The sequence below is a fragment of the Cyrtonyx montezumae genome, unplaced genomic scaffold, assembly GCF_038088225.1.
Source record: "Cyrtonyx montezumae isolate F1298 unplaced genomic scaffold, pur_monq_1.0 scaffold_8, whole genome shotgun sequence".
Lineage (NCBI taxonomy): Eukaryota > Metazoa > Chordata > Aves > Galliformes > Odontophoridae > Cyrtonyx > Cyrtonyx montezumae.
Window position 1 is genome coordinate 44,717,646 of NW_027072089.1, and position 13,859 is coordinate 44,731,504.

The following is a 13,859-nucleotide window of genomic DNA, read 5'->3' on the forward strand; positions in this document are numbered from 1 at the left end:
CTTTGAGGTGTGTCTGTTTCTTGCCTTAATTTGAGGAATAATTATTTTTCACTTTGTTAGGTATGCTGTAGAGTGAATCTTTCTTTTCTTTCTCTGAATGATTTATGTCGTTGCCCATGCTATGCTGAAAAAAGCATGTCTTTACAGGGAGGTGAGACTAGGACGAAATGGTGTAGAAGAAATTAAACGGCATCTTTTCTTCAAGGATGATCAGTGGGCTTGGGAGACTCTCAGAGATAGTAAGTATAATGCTTTTCTCAGAGACAGTAATCTGGCTTACTAATGTGTCATGTTAGCAAAACAACTGCCATATTTATTTTTAATGGAATTTAGTCTTATTTACTCTTTAGCAAGAAATGAAGTTTCTTAGGCACCAAAGAGACAAACTCTTCCCAAACTCTTCCCCCAAACTCTTACTGTTACTTGAATGATAAGATGGTTATAATTATTCCTCTTTTTTCCTAGCTGTAGCACCAGTTGTGCCAGACTTAAGTAGTGACATAGATACTAGTAATTTTGATGATCTGGATGAAGACAAAGGAGAGGAAGAAACATTTCCCATTCCAAAAGCATTTGTGGGCAACCAGCTTCCTTTTGTTGGATTTACATATTACAGCAACCGTCGGTACGTACACAAGCAATATAGTGGTGTATTCTCTTGTCAATATTCCCATCTGTCTCTTACCAGTATGTAAATACAAGCCAAACATTCTTACTAATGAGTCAGAATCCTAATAAATTACACTTTCTTGACACGTTGATAGCCAATACTTCCAGTTATCAGTGTATTAAAATACCATGCTGATTCTGTGAATGTCTTATTCTCTGTTAAGAACATCACATAGTGATGCAGCAGAAACTGAGCAAGAATAATTGACTGCTGCAAGACAAGGGCACTGAAATACCCATGCAGTCATGAATCAGGGATATGAATGTCACTTTTGTTGGAAAGTTCTGAAGCTTTATACAAGGATTTCCACACTTTACATCAGTTTTGTAGTCTTGTGATAAATTAAAACCTCTCTTGACTTCTCTCTGGGTCACTAGAAATAAAATGCTTTTCTCTTCCCTGTTATCTGTGAAACAGTTTTTGTTTTTCAAACTATTCAACTACAGTGTGAGATTGTAGTAGTTCAGTTTTTGCTGTTCCTTACAAAACTTGAATTGACATCAGTTGAAATTACATTGATTAATACTTTAACATTCATTATTATTCTAAGCACTATGGATAGCTGTGTCTGTGTTCAGAAAATCTTCTTACCTTTAATGCTGCTTTTTATTGGGTGTCAGTCACACTTAAAATGGACTAAATCTTCTAGTAGAGCATGTCAGAAAACTGTAACTGTTAGTTTTAATAGCATTTCAGGATGGGAAAGCTTTAAAGAAAAATAAACTTCTTATCCAGCCTTGGATAGAAGTGGAACCACTTTTCCAAAGTGTGGTGAAATTCTTTCCATCTCAGCAATGAGTTGGATTTATTGTTGCTTTCTACATAGTAAAAACAAGCTTTGCAGACAGTTGGAGTGTGTTCAACAGTCCAATAATTTTACCTATTGTTTTGACTTCAGTCTGTAATGAAAAAAAAAAGTCTAAATTTTTGCCTTGCAGGAAGACTATATTATTAAGAAGGTGAAATAGCATACTGAAAGTTGTTAATAACAGACGTTCTTTTCTTTTCTTTTCCTTGTTGAAATGGTGACAGTACCAGGAATTCAGAAAACTATTTTACTGTTGTGGTAGAACTCTTCTGCAAAGTGCTATCATTAAGTTGTACACTTACTGGAAGTAAAATGATATTCTGGAATTGATATGAATCCCATAATACTCTGTGACAATTTTGAAAAGTCTGAAATTATCATTCATACTTGCTAAACTTGTAATCTTACTTTTAATTCTCTTTTTGTATTGAAAATAGTTCAGACATTAACATGTGTATTTATTGCATGCATCTTCCACTTCCTTTGGTTATGTTTGACACATGCTTAAAGTTAGAAGAAGTGGGGATTTAAGAACATGATGTGACTTTTGTCACTAAAGGAAGTGGAATGGTATTTAGTAAAAAGTACTTTCTACAGCTTGTAATTTCATTTATTCCAAACTAGAGAATGTGGTTCTTCATTATTGAACTTCACCTATAACACAGATTTTGGAATTCTAATTGAGAACAGTTTATAGCTCTTTGTAGCTTTGGTATTCTCTTCTAGATTGAAATTTATTCCTACTCTTATCTTCTCTGGTGCTGTGACTGCTTCAGAATGGTATTTTTGCTGCTCAGTAGCCCTGGTGTGCAAAATGCGATTATCTTCTTGTACTTGAGACAGTCTGTCCCTTTTTGAAGGGAACTATCATGTTTTCTCTTTGTCATTTGATTGTCTCTAAGCAGTCCTGTTGTTTAATTTGGCTCTTTTGCAGGTGTCTGGTGTTACCCTCCTTGATTTATTGGAGAGGTTCTTATTCATGTGGGAAAAAAAAAAGAGGACGTATCAATCTTCCTCAATTTATATATTGGAGATTTTTTCCTCACGTAATGTGATATAGTTAGGAACCTCTCATGGCTCTCTAGAGCATTTATCAGGCCAAGAATATTACACCAAACAATGAAGTAATTCTCAAACAGTCACTTGTGCTTATTTAACTGACTTTTTAGAATCACAACAAATACATGTTTGTGGTATTCCTAGAGAAGAGTTCTGTGAAATAGCACTCCAGGACTGCTTTGTGTGTGGAACTTCTAATGACTCTGTTGGAAGTTACACACACACACACACACACACACACACACACACACACACACACACACACTCAGTTTCTGTGGTTTGCTTCATTACCACTTGTTTCATAAGTGCTGGAATAAATATTTATGGGATGCAAGCCAGAGAGAGTATCGTAACCATGGAAAGCAAAGATTTTTTTAATAGTTATTTAAAAAAAAAGGAAAATGGTTGTATTAATACTTGGCAGAAGTCCTTTTTTTCAAGAGGTTTTCTGCTGCAACATTTTTCTTTCCACTTGAATCCAATTCTTAGAATTAATCATGTGGAGCTTGTTTTTTATTTTTTTGCTCAATTAAATGTGCTTAATTTCTTAAGTATAATAAGTAATCTGTTTGTTGCTATTTGTTATCCAGATTTTGGGACAAAAAAATTGGACTGTTCTATTTTTAGTGTGGTTATATTCTATTTTTCCGTTTTCCTTTTAAACAACTCTTAAAATAACTTTTAAAATGTTGTTACAGGTATTTATCTGTCTCTGCAGAAAATTCCAATGATAACAGAACAGGCTCCAGTACGGATAAAAGTGTGGTATGTCTCACTGATTTAAAATTTTCTCGTATCCCAGGGAGTCAGTTGAATGTATGAGTATAAACTGAGTTCTGAATATCTCAAGTTGTTTTAGTGCTTTGAAATAGAAGAGTGCAATAGATGGCATTGATTGGTGCTTGTTACATTTGTTCAAAAAACTGGATTTCAGTTCTTCCTAGAACACTGATCTTTAGGAGTTGGAATAAAAGTGCATTCTCTATGAAATCAGATTTGCTGATTTCGTCTCTTGACATATTGAAGTGTTTGTGCAGTATTTTTGGGGTGCAGTACCTATCCCAGCTATACGCTGGCTTTGTGGGAGTCATCTAGATGTGTGATAGGAAGTTTGAGCCTTTCAACAGCCCACTGTTGTGATGCTGGAGCATCCTGTGTGATAAGTGGGAGGTGGCACATGAGGTAGCAATGCAGGAGTTCTCTTTTTTGAACAAAATTTCCAAGCTTGGGTGTTCTGCTCCTTCCCAAGAGTGCCCCACAGGCTTTTGAGATTCAGGGCACAAAGAAGCTGCATTTGTATATATATATATAGCAGCTCACCTAGCTGTCATGCTTGGATTCTACTTAAGTTTTGGTGTAAAGTAAGCTATTCCCTTTTGATATTTTTTCACGTTGGTTTTCTTTCCATTATAAAATGCTGACAAAAATGATAGATGACTCAAAATAGCTCTTTTTGGATTTGATTGATTTACCTTGTTTAGTCCTTTGTTCTCTTACGACTTCCATTTAAAGTCAAAGAGAAGCAGATGTTGATGCACGTTCCCTTTTCTCTTAATTTTCTCTTAAACTTGTAATTATAAATGTTCTAGTGATGTTTATTACCCCCCAACAATTTGTAAAGGGCAAGGGTGCTAGTAGTTTATTTTATTGGACTAAGTGAATTTATTAAGCACTAAACTTGTTTTGATTACGTATGCGTTTCCATGAATATTATTTTTCTCATCAGCATATGTCTGTCAGTGTGACAAAATTAAAAACAGAGCTAGACTATAACATATTTGCAGATACCTTAAAGGTGTATTCTGAGCTTGAGTTGACTTTAAAGATAGTAGCTAAATGCTCTTTGCAAATTTAGTGGTGTGACACCCCCATTTAGATTCCTAGAGCACTGTCTGAACTGTCAAGTCTGTTGGAATGTCTTGTGGTTTTCATAGTGCTGGGAGGGAAGGCTCCGCAAGGATGTGGGTGATAGGATGTTTAAATGAGTTCTAAATCTTTACTACGGGGTGTTTTTATCCTACAGTTTTTTCTCAGCTGTTTTTCCTTTCATTACATGCTGCAATGAAAACGGTAATGTTAACACATGGTTGACAAAGTAATTAATTCTGGAAATATAACACAATGTAAACTACTCTATCTGTATTTATGGCATAGTACTGAGTATCTCCTCTGAAATTTCTGGCATTCAATCCCTCAGGAGTGTAAAATTTTACAAAATCAAACCATAAAGTCAGAGGAAAATGGAGTTTGTAATTCATTTAAAGGATACTCAACCTCTTAAGATCTGATTATTTACTTTCATTTAGTGCTACCCTAAACTTCTGTCAACAGTGCAGGTATTAAGGAAATGAACAGATATTTTTGCAGTGGATCTTCATTTTTCTTCATTGCTTGGGGTTCAGAAGCAGATGGTTTAAAAAATACATAAGTTATGGCAACTTCAGAGGGATTTTTCTTGTCATCTCTGCTGTAAACAGAGGGTGAGACGTAAGGGAATGCTTTTGTATTAAGTTACAGTTAACAGGGTTTTTTTAAGGTATTATTTAGGTGATTGATATCAGATTGCACGAAAGTGCTATTGAAGCCTGTTGTCTTGCATGTATGTAATGTGACTGCTCAGTGAGATTAGATAGACTGCTATGAAAGTATTTAGAGATAAGAAGTAAGAGGAAGCAGTAGAGGTCCAAACTACGAGGAGTTAGTACAGAAATGCTTCAGTTAACAGATGTCTTTAGAACTGTCTTCCTCCATCACATTAAATTCCTTTGTGTGGTAAAATGAGTAACCAAGAAGTGGATGAGCAATTATCTTAGATTTTTGATCCTTTATTTTTGTGTATTATTTGTGGATCCTTTTTACTTAAGTGAGAGCTTACCTTTAAATAGTCTTGCGTTGTTTCACAGTGGTAATACCAATGGAATAAATGAGTTGTGCTCTAGTTCTCCTTCCTTCTTCCTCTGAGTTGACAGTGGTTTTTGCCTACAACCATGTTCTCTTCAGAACGGTGCTATGTTGTATATAACACCAGTAGTTTACTGAAGCTGCTCTGTAAGTGCTGAGAAGTCTCTTTCTTCTAGTGTTTCCTTGTTCTCTCAAGGAAAGAAAGGTAGGTGGAGGTAAACACATGGAATATAGAGTAGTGAATATATAAAATACATGGTTTATGGTTAGTCCCTTGTTGCCATATCTGTCTTTCTCTGAAATCTTCAGCTTAAGAGCATGGATGGAAGAAAAATGAGGAAGTGAGATAGGGTGTCTGGTTCTTGGGCACACCAGCATGTACTCCTTGCTTTTTTCCTAAAATAGGAAAGAAAGTGTAAAGGTTGAAAGCAGGAATTAAAAGTAACACTTGCCTGGAAGTAGACAAAAACAATCTCAACTGTAGGTTTCCCATTTGTTATGATTAAAGCACACTGTGTCTCCAGTTTAGGACTGAACAGAGGACTGCCCTTTTTGAGGATGTAAGCATTTGCAAACTATTGCTGTGAAAGAAGAATGAAGTGAGAATTTCTCCTTATGGTCTTAATGTGCAGTTCTAGGTTTTTTAGGTTCATTTTGTGGGGAAAAAGTGGAAGAGGTAGACATCAGAGGAACTGATCTGCTCCTTTTTCTGGAATGATTGTGCAAAAAGGAGTCGGGCAGTTAGCAGTTAGAAGAAATAAGACAGCCAAGAGTAAGAACTGCGTGTAAGAAATGTGTTGCTTTGAAAAAATCAAGATTAGGACTGTAATTCTTTATGCCGTTCAAAAATGCGGAGAAAAATGTGGGAAAGCTAAATAAGGCTGAAACCCTTACAAGAGCAGTGGAAAAGTTTAGAGTGAATCAGCACAGACTTGACTTAATGAGCTTCCTTGGAACTGATACCATCTTGCTAATTGAAGATTTTGCTGATGTTGGAGTGAGATTATTGTGCACAGACATCCAGTAGAAGGTAGATATTTTGAGAGTGTGTGGAAAGAATGAATTTAAGAATTTGTTTTGCTGGCAAACAGTACGTGCAAATGACCATTCTGCATTAACATACAAAGCTTGCTACTATTTTCAAACTTTAGTACAAGGCTATCTGGAAAAAAAAATCTCTTGACTTAGTATTTAAGAGCATTTTCCTCTACTGCTAATAACTGATGGGCCCGATTCTGCTTCCTGAACTGAGAACTGAAGATGCATTGCAAAATATATTTAGTAGGTAATGCTAGAAAAAACAGTTAACAAAACAGTTCTAATTCTGAAAATACTGAAAACGAGGAGTACTTGACCTAGCTTTGTCCCATAAATTTCAGTGGAAATATACATGTCCTTATAATTTTACCGGTGTGCAAATGATAAAACTGTGTAGTATCACGTTCTTTCTTGTAACTAAGATTTTTTTTTGGAGAAAGGGAATTGGGCTATATAAATCAGCTTAAAAATATAGTGTTTTAATTAAAGTGAATGGGCTGTGAGAGAGTTAAGTAGCTCTGAATAGACTGAAATTGTATTTTGAAATTTTTGAATTTAATGCGTGTTTTTTCGTGTACAAATAAAAATTTAAAGATGGAAAATATGCAGAAGATGATTTATGATTTGGAGGAACAGCTACATAATGAAATGCAGTTGAAAGATGAAATGGAACAGAAGTGCAGGTGAGACTCTGAATTTGGTTTCTTTATGTAGTTTAAATGTATCTAACACTTCAATTCTGTATTACTACTTTAGGGATTACCAGAATAACATGATTATGCTGTATTTCTACAGGGGAGTTCCAAGCACAGGTTTAAATCATTCTAGAACAGCATTTGAATGTTTTTTTTTAATACAGTGTGAAGGAAATACTTTGTTTTCATTGGCATTCGTGTATGACATTTTCTGAACCCTTGTGTATTTGAGTTTATCTAGTTTTTCTGCTTTAATAGAATGAAGAACATTTTTTTTTATAAAAGTGAATTACTCTATGTGCTGTGTATATCAGACTGTTAACATTGTCACAGGTATCTAAATACATGGCAATTTTTACAGAACTCCTTTTTAATTCCTGTGACTGATAGAAAAGACCAATTACTTTCTTTCTAAAGGTCTTGTTTCTGCTTTGTTAAAGTAGCTCTAGGTAAATTTGCCCACTTTTTGCAGGTGCACTTAAGGTCAAACTAGTGGCAATATTCTTTTTTAATAACTAGAAATTTTTACTTAGAGTCATTCCACTTACTTTCTTTCAGTTAGCTTTTCCTTTTGAAGCCCTTTCCTGAAAGCCTGAATCAAGCCAGGAAGCTATGCTACGTGCAGAATATAGGAAGAGTTAGTAGATGAGATTTAAGACCCAAGTCTGTAACTGCACGAGATACTTAATATAGAAACTGAGATCTGGGATGGTCCTTTGTGAATCCATGCTGTGTGACTTGGTCTGTTACTTGAATACCACTTCACTGTTCATGGGCTCTGATTGCTTTACACAAGTAGGACATAAAGGTGCTTGAAATATATTCAGTGACTGCAGTAGTTCCTGCAATGCTACTGTGTATTTTCTGATACATGATGTTGTTTGCTGTGGAGTTAGTAGGTTAGATATGTTGCTGTGACAGCTCCTTACTGTGCCTGGTGGATGATGATGTCTGAGTCCTCTGTGTTATCCCTCTGAAGAGGGATAAGTAGCTGCCAAAATGTAATCGTTGTGTTAAGATTTTTGCCGGTTATCTGAAAGTTTTACTGTGCAGTTAATTTTGTCTGTGTTCAAATAACTTATTTCAGTTATTTTTAATAATGCTATTAAACGTGGTAGTGAGCTGTTCACTATTGAAATAAACATTTTAGTCACCTGGGAAGCTCAAAACTAGAGGTAGTAGCTCAAAACTAGAGGTAGTCTTAGCAGTTCATCAGAATATTCCAGTTTTAATGATACTCTCTGTATTTAGTGTTCTTGCATTTCAGATTTAGGGGCAAAGTATGACACCTAGGTTTTCCAAATTAATCTGCAGCAAAGTTGATAAATAGTGAAGATATTTTACAAACAATTTCCAATGATTAAATGTTTTATTTTTTGCTTTTTAAATACTTACTACATATTAGAATTAGCTAAGATGCAGCACTTCAGTGATGACTGGAATTTTTAACTACAAAAACATAATATATCCTCATCGATCATTTCATTTTTAGATCTTCAAACATAACGCTAGACAAGATAATGAAAGAACTGGATGAAGAGGTAATGTGTTTCCTCACTGAAGCATTAGTTGGATGAAGAGTATGGGTAATGCTTTGACAGTTCAGGATTCTTCTCAGTTTAAATTTGAGACCAAATTATTCGATTTCAGTGCATATCTTTGGAAGAAATATATATTTAGTTGTTCACACTTTCAAAAGTTTTTTTTATTGCTTGATGCACTGATTTGAGTTGTTTCCTCTGCTAAACGTTTTATGTAGACTTGATCATTGCAGTTCTTTGACATTTACTTCTCTAGTAATTTGGTAAACTTGTGATATAGGAGTTATAAAAAGCTATGTTTTCTGAGAACTTTTTCAAGAGCCCAAAAGGAATCCACTGAAAATGCATCAGTTTCCTTGACTAATTATTGGCATAGATACTGGTTTAGGTGCCATTGGTTAAAATGTACATAGTAAACTCCAATGCATTTTATTTTAGGGAAATCAAAGAAAGAACCTAGAATTAACAGTGTCTCAGATTGAGAAGGAAAAGATGGCACTGCAGCATAAGATAAACGACTACCAAAGAAAAATTGAACAAGAGAGTGAAAAGAGACGGAATGTGGAAAATGAAGGTATGTCACATTGTCCAAACATTGAAACAGATGAGATAGATGGTGTGTTTAATAATTGTACTATGTTAACATCTTAAGTGCTACAGAACTTTAAAAAGAATCTTTTAAAATAAGGAAGACAAATGTTGAGTGCTTTTCCTTGATTTGAGTCTTAACAAGAAGTTGTCTTATTTTTGAGTTCTGTTCTCTACAGCTTGTTGTTATTCTACAGGCATGGAATTTGATCTAAAAATGTTTATGTTCAAATGTTTGTGTAAAAGCTGAAGGATTTTTTTAATTTGCTGGAATTAATGGTGTAATTTCTCTTTAGTGTCTACTCTGAAAGATCAAATGGAAGACTTGAAAAAAATCAGCCAGCATTCACAAATTACAAATGAGAAGATAACACAGTTACAAAAACAAGTATGTTGTTGGTTTCCCGTCTTCATCATTTCTGGAATCCAGGGAGCAGTATTGTGTATTCAGATACAGCAAAAATTTCCCCAGTAAATAAATGCTTATGTTTGAGAATCTTTTTTTTTATGTTCTCTAACAGCTGGAAGAAGCCAATGATCTGCTACGGACAGAATCAGAAACAGCAGTAAGGCTGAGAAAGAGTAACACAGAAATGAGCAAGTCATTAAGTCAAGTGGAATCACTGAATAGAGAACTGCAGGAAAGGTGCAGAGTTCTAGAAAGTGCAAAACTGCAGGTGGAGAAAGATTATTATCAGCTGCAAGCAGCTTTGGAATCAGAACGAAGGGACAGAAGTCACGGATCTGAAATGATTGGAGAACTGCAGGGTAAATCTTGTCTTTGTAATTAAGTAAAAGTTGTAAGCCCGTTTATAAGCTAAAATTACATGAAGAAGGGGAAAGCCAATCTGTGAATAGTGTGATGTAATAGAATAATTTATGAAGACTTGACTTTGTCTGAGTGGCTCTTGTGAAGGGAGGATATAAGATTCTGAGGGAAGCTAAAAGTATATGATCAGTAAAAGAATATGGAAAGCTGGTAGTACTAGAAAAGACCCAATGTTGCGTTTTACCATCTTGGTGCAGCAGCTAAGTTGGCATACCTTGCTAATTTGTTGTCACATTTATATTATTTCTTCTTAGGTTTCTACATGACTTTGTAGGTAAGACAAAAACCATAGTTAGGGATACAGGTCTGGATGCTTGGAACTTTTTATCTAGTACTAAGAATCACAAGTATATTTATATTTGAGATACTACTTAAATAATGTTTCATGACTGTGACTGCTAACAGAGCTTGCCTCCTTACTTGCCATTTTAATCCATCTGTTGGTGGTATTGAGAATCATTTCCTAAAGGCACGATCATTTGCTTACTTGCGTAGACTGGAGAGAGGTTCTGAACACTTTGGGGTGTTTCCGTTTGGTGCAGTCTGTTGTTAATTGCAAGCAGGACGTACAAAATGGCTGAAGACTTCTGTGCACTTTTAAATGTGTTTTTTGGCTTCATCCAAGAGTTTGCAAGGGAGGGATCTTTATTCTGAAAGGTGTAGGGATAAGGTATATATAATAAGGGATTTGCTGGTATACATATGAATAACTTTGTGTATTTCAGACACTGGCAGCTGTTTTTAAAGTCATGTTTCAAATGAATGCAGAAAGATAAAAATCAGGAAGACATTCTTCCATCTTATGCAGTTCTCATTATACTTAAAAATTAAATGAAATATTCTGCATTGTAGCCAGATGGAATTGAATTGTAGGTTGTCTACTGTATCTAAGGTATTAAGTGTAAAACAAAGTAATAAATTTTTTTTCATGTGTTTATTTTAAAGGAGCTAGTGCAAAATCTTCAGTCTAGAAATGCATACTGACAATTGGTATTTAGTATATAAACTTCTGATGCTGCAAAGGCTCTTGTAGATGCTGAGAAGAAGGAGCAGTTAATCTATTCATGGAATATTGCTCTAGTCAGTTGAATATGTACTGCAGTAACACCTGTATATCCATATGCGCTGGTCTTTGTTAGTGTGCCTCATTTTCACTTTACTGGAGATAACATCAGAAAAGGTGTTTGTTGCTTGGCACAGGCAGAATTAGCATTGAAGCAAAGAAATTTCCCAAAGTGGCTATTGGGAGTGATGGAAGGCAGCTGCCTTCCAGGTACAAGCAGTTTTGCATGTGATTTTTTTTTCTTGGAACTGCTTCTGACGGTGTAACTGAAAAGGTCAGTTCCTTTTACAGTGTATAGTGTTTGTATATATTAAAAAGTTAGAAGTATTTTATGCTCTCAGAAATTAGTGAAGATTGAAAAGATTGTCTTAAGTTTAGAAACAAATACTGAATAATACCTGTATTTTGACAGTTCGCATTACAACTTTACAAGAGGAATTAAAAAACCTTAAAAATAACCTTGAGAGAGTGGAAGCAGAAAGAAAACAAGCACAGGATAGGCTTAATCATTCAGAAAAGGTATGGTAAAACGATGTTGAGTGTAATATTCTGTGACAGCTTTGATTGTATTTTCAAATTAGGATCATCTGTTATGTCCTTGCTGTAAATCAATCTATTAAAAAAAGAACTAATTTGTGCTAACTAATTTATAGTCTTATCAGGGTGGTAGGTCTTGCAAGTCCTTAAATGGTTCTCACTTGTAGCTTTGGGTGTATAATTCATGTTTGTTGTGAATCAGTCATCTCTGATCCTTGCCTCAAGAAGGGATACAAGCAAAGAAGAATAAAAGTAAATCCTGCACCATTTTTTTCAGTTAGGCTGCATAGTTATCTGACATCAAAACAGAGAAAGACTTGCAGTATTGTGTGGTCTACAAATAAAGCAGGGAGATAATTACCTATGTGGGAAGGTGTAAGAAGTGATCTTTCTCACTTGGAAATACATGAAGTAGTGATGGAAAGGAAGTCCTGCTTCTCAATGCCCATCTGCTGTGCTTGTTTTGTGAGCTCCTGTTAGGAGCTTGGGCTCCTATTAATGAAATAACGTAATTGCATGCAGGTGTGGGTAATAAAATTTTCTTTGTGCCCTGCTGTTGTCACTGGGATAGCTAAATGTTTCCAATTTAGGTGACTACTAATCACACAAATTGTGAATTCTCATTGTTTTATGAATTTACACAGTAATAAATAAAACCAATGAAGATTTCTCCTGGGTGCAGAATACAGTTTTTGTTTATTGGCTTTCTTTAGAAGCATGGAACACTGATAATTCCTTCATGACAAGATAACACTGAGTAAGAGAAGGGAGGAAATACTCCCTCAGATATTATAGAACTGTTATAGCTCTTTTTTTTCTTATCTTTAGGAAAAGAATAATTTGGAGATAGATTTGAACTACAAACTCAAGTCTTTACAAGAGCGCTTAGAACAGGAAGTAAATGAACACAAAGTGACTAAAGCTCGATTAACTGACAAACATCAGTCAATAGAGGAGGCAAAATCAGTTGCAATGTGTGGTAAGTCTACTTTGCAGTTTTCAGATGAATAGTTAATAGTCTTTTAATCATGATACCTTAAAATGCATGGTCTTATAATGTGGCAGTTCTACATAAGTGTTTAATCCCTGATGTAAAAAAAAAAAAAAAAAAAGACAGCAAAATTATAAAACATAATGAGAACTGTGTATTTTAAAAGACATTATTTAACCAGATACGTGCACAAAAAGAAAGTGTACTACTTCTTAATGTTTTGAATAACTTACTGCTTTTCCAATTCAGAACCTTCTTTGGCCTCTGGAATACCACTGAATCCTGTAATCCTGGCCAATGTTAAATGGAATTGAAAGAATTCATTACCAAGACTGATCTGGAGCATTCATTCCTGTGTAACTTTGTTGTAAATACTAATGTTCTGTTAGGGTTGTCTGAAGCTTTTAACGTTTTTGCATTATGTCCATGAGTGAAAGAGGTTTCGTGTTATCACAGTTGACTATAACGTCTTTGAAGTTTGTTGGGATCTGTGCATGAAGTTCTTAACTTCTCATAAAGCTTATCTGAATGATAGCATATCCTTTCTTTCCCTGTACTATCCATTCGTGGAAACTCAACTTTGTTCATAACATTTCATAGTGATTCCTTTAAGACTCCACATTTTTTATTTCTTCTTCATTATTTACTGTCAGTTATCATTATAATATTCTGATGCTTTGAATGCAAATTGAAATTAGTACTTCTTAAAAAAATATTGCTTGAAACAAAGCCAGGAAGTTCTCATGTGCTAACCAGTTCATGTAATGTCAAAAGAGCCTGAATAGCTGAACAGAAAGGTCTGAAAAATATTAGGGTATTTCAGACTGTGTTTATAAAAAAATTCTTGCAGATGCTACATATTCATTTCCATTGTCTTTCTTTCCATAATCTGTTTTAGAAATGGAAAAAAAAGTGAAGGAAGAAAGAGCAGCAAGAGAAAAGGCAGAGAATCGAATAGTTCAGGCTGAAAAACAGTGTTCTATGCTAGACTTTGACCTGAAGCAATCTCAGCAGAAACTGGAGCATCTTCTTCAGCAAAAGGAAAGACTGGAAGATGAAGTAAGTAGAGTGTTTATTGCTAAGAATTTTTTGTATAAATAAGAAAATAAAGAAGGGTTAGTTGCATTGAGAAATAATTG

The 13,859-nt window shown here is 34.8% G+C and overlaps 1 protein-coding gene across 2 annotated transcripts in view; it reads left to right on the top strand.

The window, feature by feature from the left end:
* The window catches only part of ROCK1 (Rho associated coiled-coil containing protein kinase 1), an 89,901-nt gene that overhangs the window by 45,534 nt on the left and 30,508 nt on the right, over window positions 1-13,859 (top strand). For both annotated transcript variants that reach the window (XM_065752242.1, XM_065752243.1), the window contains exons 9-19: window positions 148-239; window positions 466-625; window positions 3,236-3,302; window positions 7,071-7,159; window positions 8,664-8,712; window positions 9,151-9,286; window positions 9,597-9,688; window positions 9,822-10,068; window positions 11,605-11,711; window positions 12,558-12,708; window positions 13,619-13,779. In XM_065752242.1, the coding sequence (XP_065608314.1) occupies window positions 148-239; window positions 466-625; window positions 3,236-3,302; window positions 7,071-7,159; window positions 8,664-8,712; window positions 9,151-9,286; window positions 9,597-9,688; window positions 9,822-10,068; window positions 11,605-11,711; window positions 12,558-12,708; window positions 13,619-13,779 (1,351 nt within the window). The remainder of the gene's footprint in view (window positions 1-147; window positions 240-465; window positions 626-3,235; window positions 3,303-7,070; window positions 7,160-8,663; window positions 8,713-9,150; window positions 9,287-9,596; window positions 9,689-9,821; window positions 10,069-11,604; window positions 11,712-12,557; window positions 12,709-13,618; window positions 13,780-13,859) is intronic.